General features: G+C 33.5%; 1 protein-coding gene across 1 annotated transcript; it reads right to left on the bottom strand.

Moving 5' to 3' along the window:
- Positions 1 to 1,449: 1,449 nt before the first annotated feature.
- Positions 1,450 to 3,276, bottom strand: LOC131027168 (MYB-like transcription factor EOBI). The gene is made up of 3 exons (XM_057957168.2): positions 3,105 to 3,276; positions 2,874 to 3,003; positions 1,450 to 2,291 (listed from the first exon to the last, which is right to left on the bottom strand). Exons 1-3 carry the CDS (start codon positions 3,244 to 3,246, stop codon positions 1,688 to 1,690), a joined length of 876 nt encoding a protein of 291 aa, XP_057813151.1. The 5' UTR covers positions 3,247 to 3,276; the 3' UTR covers positions 1,450 to 1,687.
- Between the last annotated feature and the right edge of the window lie 5,721 nt (positions 3,277 to 8,997).

Below are 8,997 nucleotides of genomic sequence, written 5' to 3'. Positions count from 1 at the left end.
AATTCCTTTCTCTCTAAGACCTTGCTAGCTCTCTATGAGATGAAGACGCCCCTTAGAAATCCATCTCTCTTGCATGTTAAAGTATAATTTATGTTAGTGATATCTTGTGGACATAAAAACTTAATTGATGGCTATCTACAATATTTGAGAACTTTCTATTATGTAAATAAATAGAATATTACCAATTCAAGCTCAAAGAGAGCTTACAATGTTATAATTTGAAACCTTACCTTTAATTTTGTGTTAACCCAATCAATATAAAACTTCACTAAGAATGGATTAGGTAAACCCAACTATAATTTTTTCTTGTGTCCTTATAAATTGTTTAGTGACTGATAGTAAATCATGAACGAAAACTATCATCTTCACCTAATCCTTGATTAAGAAAATCATCATATTTTTGATAGATGCTATCATGAAGATCATCATAACAAGGAATCACTAATAGGAGGGGTTTAGTATATAGAGAATCACAAACATCTTTCTTATTTAAAGAAAATTTATTTGTTAATAATATCAAATCATCTCTAATAATGAGTTAGAAGGAAAATGGTATTAGGTTCATCCACATATGAAAAGATATATTGATGGCTAAAATATATTTACATGAAAATGGGGGGTCTAATCCCTTAATTAAGAAGTGACTCTAAACATGGTTATCAGAATATGACTCCTATTTTTAGAAGCTAGTACACTAGACATAGACATAATGATTCCTTGCTATGATGATTTAGAATGGTGACCTGTAAATCATGGTGCCATGTGTATATATAATGAAGACAAACCTGCATGTCTTTCTTCTTAAAATTGGAATCAAAGTGACGAGGAGCCTTATACAATTTTTCTTTTACCTCCTTGTTAGAGGTGTATTGATACTATTTACAATCCAAATCTCTTAGAATGAGAAAGATGCTCCTTGGTGATTTAGTAACTAAACGTTCCTAACAAGAAGTTTATTTGATACTCTTTTTTTCTCAAACATAATGTGTGAAAGCAAAGTTGTGTTTAACAGTGTCGGTTTTTTTAGTCCTCTCAGGTAATTTGTAAACAATACTAATCTTAACTGCGGATTTCATTCGTTTCTACTACGTAAAGGTGCTAGTAATAATAATAAATAGTTTATTCTATTATTTCATATTTATTTGTACTCCCTTCAGTCTTCACTGGAATTTTTTAAGATTTCGATGTGATTATTAAGATACCATACTAGTATTCTAAGCTCTTGGCACTTTATATGGCTTAATATTAGCTCCAACTCCCAAGAATCTTAATATTAGCTCCTTGACAAATGATTACGAAGTCAAATGTCACAACATTTCGTGCATATGCAAAACTTAAAGTCTAGTCTACAGTACAAGATTCCATTAATGTCAGAAACACAGACAATTCAATTTCCTCACTGCAATCAGCGAATCTAACCTTAGATAGGATCTTTGAGAATGTTATTAATGAAAACAATGGCAAGAGAGAAACCAAAGCTAGTCAAAAGAACAAATCATACAAGCCTCAGATTGTAGATAGATGTTAGGACAATGCATGATGTTATTGGCACACTACAATTTATAGGAGGACTAGATCCCATTCTTACAGTCTAAAAAAGATTATATAGCACGAGAGAAGTAAAAATACAGTCTTAAACTTAAGAACTAAACTTTTATCTTGTCTCGTAAAACTGAGATAAAATCTTCTAAAACAGTATTGCTGCTTCCCTTTCCCAGTGCTCGTCCCATTCAGAAAGTAGCATATTGAAAGACTGCATGCTTGCCTTGTTAATAAATTCAACATTCTGCATACTCACAACATCTTCCATCTTGAAATCTCTCGTATATTCAGATGGAGAGAAGTTGTGATCGCAGTGGGGAGAAGCCAGCTTCTTCAAATATAGTAACTCCTTTGAAATACCTACTTCATTTACACCAGTTTTCTGAGCCATCATATGGTCGTCGAAGTCGGAATACACATCTGTGATGTAATCTTCGACTATTAACTCACACCATGAATTGGAGTTCTTCATACTTTGTTCGCTCTCCCTCGACTTCACGTCTTGATCATCAGAGTTACAAATGTCCACACTTTTGTTTGGCTCCTCCTTTGTTCTAACCGCAGTTGCTTTCAAAGGAGTACTCGTTGGTCGACGATGACCTTCGCGACGACCCAGTTTTGATTTTCTATGGACTTTCTGAAGAGCTCCCTTCTCTGCCATCTCCTTACTTTTGCTGAGATGAGTATTCCAATAGTTCTTTATTTCGTTGTCTGTTCGCCCAGGTAATCGTCCTGCAATCAGAGACCATCTGCAATAACATAAACATGGTACCATTATCACATATAATATTCACCCTATCCCTAATTAAGCAATCATCTTGCAGGATTCATAATTAAAGAGTTGTGGATTTTTACAGTAGTTTTCTTAATTCTAATAACGGGTCACAAAGTTTGTTCTGAAATTTTCATACAAATAATTTTATATATTCGAATCTACAAATTTCTGACAATAATCTTCATGGACCATAGAAATCTGATGAGTTCAATCATTTGCATTCCTACATATTGAAAAGTTTAATCATTTACATTTCTAAATATCAATACTTAGATTTTAGATTCAACTGTATAAAAAATTTGTTTACTAATATTTATTCCTATATCGAATTATATTGTGTAAGAATTTTTCGATTCAACTCTATAAGATCTGTTCAATATCATTTACATTCTAAATAATCAATACTTGTTGTGTACTCTTTTAAACCCAACCATTATTCCCAATCCGTAAAAATTCTATTGGTACCTATTGCCAAGGAGCCCTAAATAATCAATACTTGTTGTGTACTCTTTAAAACCCAACCATTATTCCCAATCCGTAAAAATTCTATTGGTACCTATTGCCAAGGAGCCCATGAAGTCTAATAATGAGATCCCTTTCGTCGGGTGAAATGTTCCCACGCTTAATATCAGGACGCAGATAGTTCATCCAACGCAATCTACAACTCTTCCCACACCGCTTCAGACCTGAAAGACGAAGAATTCACCATGAAGAAACATTTAGTAAACGATATAGCAATATGCATTCAGACTATAAAGGAGAGGGTGAATGAATTAGTTCAGTTCACCTGCTTTTAAGGCAATAGAGCTCCATTGACCTTCTCCGTGAATGGAAATATAATTACTCAAAATGAAATCCTCTTGGGCAGTCCAAGCGCCACGGTTGAGCTCAAAATCTTTGAAGCAGCGTAGAGACTTACCCATTCTCATGAAATGACCCACTGCTTCAAACCACAACTCAATGGCTCTATTTATCGACCGGAACATTGTGCTCAACATACCGGTCCTCAGAGCATTTTAATAAACGAGCATTTTCTGTATGGGAAAAGACAAGGAAGGTACACATTCATTCCAGGGAGTTTAGAGACACTTAAATTGTCTGTCAGTTATTTTGTACGTGATGGCGTACATCCACTCCGCGTTCCATGGATTTCCTCTGCTTTTATTATGGGACGGTCCTTACGCACTCCAATTTCTATGGAAAGAATCTGAATCTTACAAGTCTAGTGGTAGGCTTCAAAGACGGAAGGGAACTGTGTATCAAAAGAATGCCTCTAAATTCATTAGGACAGAAATGATCACTGCTTCAAAGCAATATGGCATTAATAGATCGCAAATATTTGTCACACAATCCCCAACGAAGAATGGTCCTGATAAATTATTATATTTTCCAGTGGCTAACATTATCACCACGCTATGTACTGTTCTAGAGTGACATTAATGTGAATCAGACGTCAAAAATGTAATTGTTTTCTGTCTTGAAGAGAAATTGAGACTAGCCAGGGACAAAACATGAAAATGATAGATTTGACAGCACATGTTTTTTCTGAAGAAAAAGGTACCGGATGCGCATTGATGTCCACACCGAATTTAATTTCATTGTCTGACTAATGCTCTCGTTACTCCACAACGTGAGATAAAACGCAAGCTGTCTGGGCAATTCAAAAGCTTAGCTGCCATTCTGCCAGGAACGGAAAACATCCTCTCAATTTTTGCACATGTTCACAGGCGCTCCTCCCTTTGCATACAGTGCTAGGTAGAGGGTCTTATAAGTGGGTACTCTAATTTTGTGCTTTTCAATATCTATTTAGGTATTTCAAATTACTCTCCATTTTGTATAGCAGTTGACTTGTCAAGTCCTTTATTTCAAAATATCGTTTTTAAGTCTATATGATCAAATATGATGCCACGTCAGCATGCATTTTTGTGAAGGTGTCCAAAATGGTCTCAAATTGTTATTAGACCGATTGGTGCGCATTAAGTCATGTTTACTTGTGCGCTGATGCAACATCCCATGATTGGTTACTTTTTGAATTTTAGAAGTATTTTTTTGGGGATAAGCATTGATAGGGCATTTTTAGTGTACCACTATTGGACCCATTTTGTCCACATGCTATAGGGGAACAACACCAATGGATAACATAGTTCCAATAACCATCACCTAATTGTCATGTTGACCCCCCAATAGCTGTCATAGTGAAAAAAACATTAATAAATTTGTTTTGTACCAAAAGCCGATCATTTTTTATAATTTTTTGTTCATAATTGGCCCATTTGTGCATCACTATTGGAACATTTGTGCACCACTATTGGGACATTTGTCAACAAGTACTAGCGATTTTGAGTTGACGATTACTGGCACATCTTTAGCTAGGTATCAGGCGACACTTTGAAATGCGTAATTTTTGACCTTTGTGCGCATAACTGATTCCACAACGTGCATCATTACTACCCAGAAGCCAGATCAATAGCTATAAGCAATTAAATCGCATATGAAGACAACTAAAAATCAAAATCAAAATCTGATGTACCGCTTAGGATCTGTGGATGCGCGGAGTTAGCTATGACGGCTGATGGTGCTCTTCCCCTAGTATGTAGTGGTACCCCTATTACCTATGGTCCCTTTCCCCTAACTATTATCAACACTAGTGGCATATTTTACTTTTTAACTATGACATGAAATAAGTTTAATGATCACAATTTGTTATTATTATTTGCAATTAAAAAATTGTTAGCATTGAACATGAGTATTTATGACTGAATGAAAAAGTATTTCTTAGATTTAGAAAGCAACAAATCATGTGATATCAATAAAATACCATTTGGTGTACAACTATTACTAGACTTTTTTGGGAGCCTTTTTCAACATCTCAACAAAAAGCATGATGATGTGACATCATATTTGATGGTGTGGATTCAAAACCTTATTAATAAGTAGGGCCTTGTCAAATAAGCCATTGTTAAAAGTTGGGAGCAATTTGTAATTGTCCCATAAGATTTTGAAAGGCACAAAGTTAGGTTACTCAATTATTAGGTTCTCTTCCCTAATATTGAAATACGGCAACCTCTTATGAAATTTTAATGTTTCATATATGTGAGCGTCACCTAGATGCAACAAGTGTTAAATGGGTCATTCATGTTCATAATAGATAAATTCATGTGAACCACTCATGAAATTTAGATCAATAAGTTTGATTCAGAATTTAAATCATATCTAGTGATGTGGACTTCAAACCATAGTTATAACTAGGGGCCTTGCCAAATAAGTCATTATAAAAGTGGGGAGTGATTTGAAATCACCTCATAGGATTTTGAAAGACACAAAATTAGGATACCAAACTATTAAATTACCTTCACTAATATTGAAATGGTTTGACCACTTATGAAATTTTGATGTTTCATCTTTGTGAGTATCACCTAGATGTAGCAAGTGCCTGCATAGATCATTCATACTCATAATGGATAGATTCATGTGAACCACTCATGGAATTTAGAATCAAAAAATTCAATTCGGAAATCTATGAAATTAAATTCTAATAAAAACATCAAAATTGACCAAAAAACAAAAAATACCATATACTTATCAAATAAAAAAATTGCATTATTGTTATCACTTGCCTTCTAATTTATAAGATAATCTAATGACTTTTAAAACTACCTCACATAAACAACAAACTTCAACATTACAAATATAATCAACATGCATTATCTTTCTTACAACGTGACATATCTATTGAGCCCACTCATATTTGCTGTAACACAATAGGTAGACCTTATATTTATTGAATTTACATACGGCCCAAAGTAAAGAAAACACTAATGATTTCGAGACTATTATGAACGTACGAATACCAGAGGTTCAAGATGACAACCATATAAATGTACGTACGAATACCAGAGGTTCAAGATGACAACCATATAAATGTAGTCTCAGACCATCAAAATCTGTGTATGTACCAGACCACGTTCACTAATGGATGGAAACAAAAGCTTTCCGATAAAACAGGGTTACAGACAAGCTAAGAGATAAATGTATATGACTACTGAACAGCCTCGTAATGCGTAGCTGCTGCACAGAGCGAGGGATAACCAGCGATTGTAATTTTGTAAGGGATGAACAGCTACGAATAGAAATTGTAATTTTGTTTTACAATAGATGTCCTCAACACTAAATTTATAGGGAGAAAAAGACATCTAAAATTATAATAAATTGTAATTTTTAATAAAATTATTAAGAATAAATATTTTAAATGAAAAGTCGATGTATGTTGACTTGTAAATAGTAAGGATGAACATTTATAAATAGAAATTGTAAATTTATACTATTGGTAAAGTGTTTCACAATAGATGTGTTCAACACTCAATATTATAAGGAGAAAAAGATACTGAAAATTATTTAATAAATTATGAATTTATATAAATTATCGAGAATAAATATTTAAACAAATAGTTTGTGCATGTTGGACTTGTAAATAGTAAGGGATGAACACTTAAAAATAGAAATTGTAATTTAATACTATTGGTATAGTGTTCCACAATATATGTGTTCAACTCTCACTTTTATAGAGAGAAAAAGATATCGAAAATTATAATAAATTGTAAATTCATATAAATCATCAAGAATAAATATTTTAAACGAGCAATATATGCATGTTCACTTGTAAATAGTAAGGGATGGTCATTTCTCTTTTATAACTATCTACCATGATGATGGATCATAGAGTTCGATTCTAAATATTGGCAACAAAAAATATACTTAGCCAAATCTAGAAGTAAAATCTTGATATCATTATGAACTGTGGAAACCTTATGAATTTGATTGTAATTTTATATTTTGTACCTTTGGTAAAAAAACATTGTACATATGCTCAACAATTATATTTCATAGCTAAAACAAATTTAACATTACATGAATTTCCCATTCTTATTCAAATATTTAGGACAAAATTTATATAAATTAAAATAGTAGAATACCTATTTTTTTTTAGAGTAAGAGATGTACAACAACACATAATAATTATGATTTTGTATTTTGTATTATTGATAAAGTGTCTTATAATAGATATAATTAACAACCATTTTTACTTAAAAGACACTAAAATTGCGCGCACACACGCACACATGACATCTAAGTAAAAGTGAGATTAAAGTAAGATAATTGTGACATAGAAGTTCTAAAATTGCACCACAAAAAATAGTTTAGAAGTTTACCAATATGAAATTAATCCCCACATCTATGGTGTTCACTTAGATTTTTGTAGAAATGACCTTTGATTATGGATTAAAGCTTATTTTTTGATAACTTTATGTACCTTTAAACAAATACTTATCTAATATCTCTACTTACAACAAAAATATTGATTGTTCTTATTAAAACTTTATAAAATTTGTAATGTAATGACTATCATTTTGGATAAGTCATATTGATTGATTCAATGAATTTGATAAATGTTGGAAGAAAATAAAATATTTGAGTGTTAAATATCTGGGCAATTGAGAAGGTGGGGGGGGGGGGTGAATTAATTAACAACTTAAACAATTTCTTCTATTCTTTTACACATCTAGAATAGCCATCAGAATTATTTAAAGCAGATATAGCATGAAAACATATACATGCAACAGATCACACAATGAACACTAGATATGACGTGGAAAATCCAAGAAGGTAAAAGCCACGAAGAATGTTAGTTCCCAATATATAACACCCATTAAGGTGACACTAGTTAAGGTGATTTTTACAAAGGGTGGCTCACTACCAGAATGCTCACTATAGGGGGGATCACTACCCAGAAAAAGGCTCACTATTGAAGAAAGAAAGAAAGAAAGAAAAGAAAGAATCCACCATTGTAAAACAATCCACAAAACTGAAATTGTTTTTGGTGCCCCAACACCAACACACTTCACATATCATTAGCAAATCAGATTTTCCTTTTTAGTCTCGCATATCTTCCATTTATTATTACCACAAATTGCCACACTAACTCACTTAGATCATCCTCATATTTATACTGTCTCCGAGAAACATAATCTTCTAAGTCAACCAAGACAGAGATCCAAAAATAGATCAGCACTAAACATTCTAGTAGCGGGAAGGAATGAGAAGTAGACCATACCATAACACACATCATTGATTAGATCAACACATTACATTAATTACAAATTTTGGACTCAAATCATGACTCACACGCTACACAAATGTCATTACTCATCCTCGAATTCCACTTAATTTGGATCAAAAAATCATTTCTCAAGACAAAAAAAATAAGAATGTGTAGCGTCCTAAAATTGCGACACTTGCAATTTCGACTGCATTTCGGTCTTCACGATGGCGACGCAACACGCAACCTGAATGGAGACCCTGAAACTTGCTCACGACACTGAAAACTGCATTTTTCAAGTACCCTGGCCTGAACCTCCTTGCACCCTGATGTCCCGGGAGGTGGGACTAGAGCGCCCAGCGCCCTGGTCCCCAGGACCTATTTTGGGCCCGGTCTCCTAAGGGGTCTCGGGTCTTTTTGTTTGCAAATTGGAAATTAACTTTCCTGGTTGGCCTAAGGTCGGGAAAATCAGTCTATCAGCCCTAAATGACAAGTATATAAACTACATTTTTCTCTCTCATTTGGATGATAACGAATACATGATGAAAAAGGCGTGGAAACTATACTCAAGCATTCAAGCATT

The sequence above is a fragment of the Cryptomeria japonica genome, chromosome 10 (genome assembly GCF_030272615.1).
Source record: "Cryptomeria japonica chromosome 10, Sugi_1.0, whole genome shotgun sequence".
In the NCBI taxonomy this organism is placed as follows: domain Eukaryota; kingdom Viridiplantae; phylum Streptophyta; class Pinopsida; order Cupressales; family Cupressaceae; genus Cryptomeria; species Cryptomeria japonica.
Note: the sequence above shows the minus strand (reverse complement) of the source record. Positions and strands in the feature narration are given on the sequence as shown.

Excerpts from the sequence above, each read along its gene's own strand:
- LOC131027168 (XM_057957168.2), bottom strand. The coding sequence starts at position 3,246 with ATGAGAATGGGTAAGTCTCTACGCTGCTTCAAAGATTTTGAGCTCAAC. Across the intron at positions 3,004-3,104 it reads CTCTATTGCCTTAAAAGCAG|GTCTGAAGCGGTGTGGGAAG; the intron begins GTGAACTGAACT and ends TTCGTCTTTCAG. Across the intron at positions 2,292-2,873 it reads CATGGGCTCCTTGGCAATAG|ATGGTCTCTGATTGCAGGAC; the intron begins GTACCAATAGAA and ends ATGTTATTGCAG.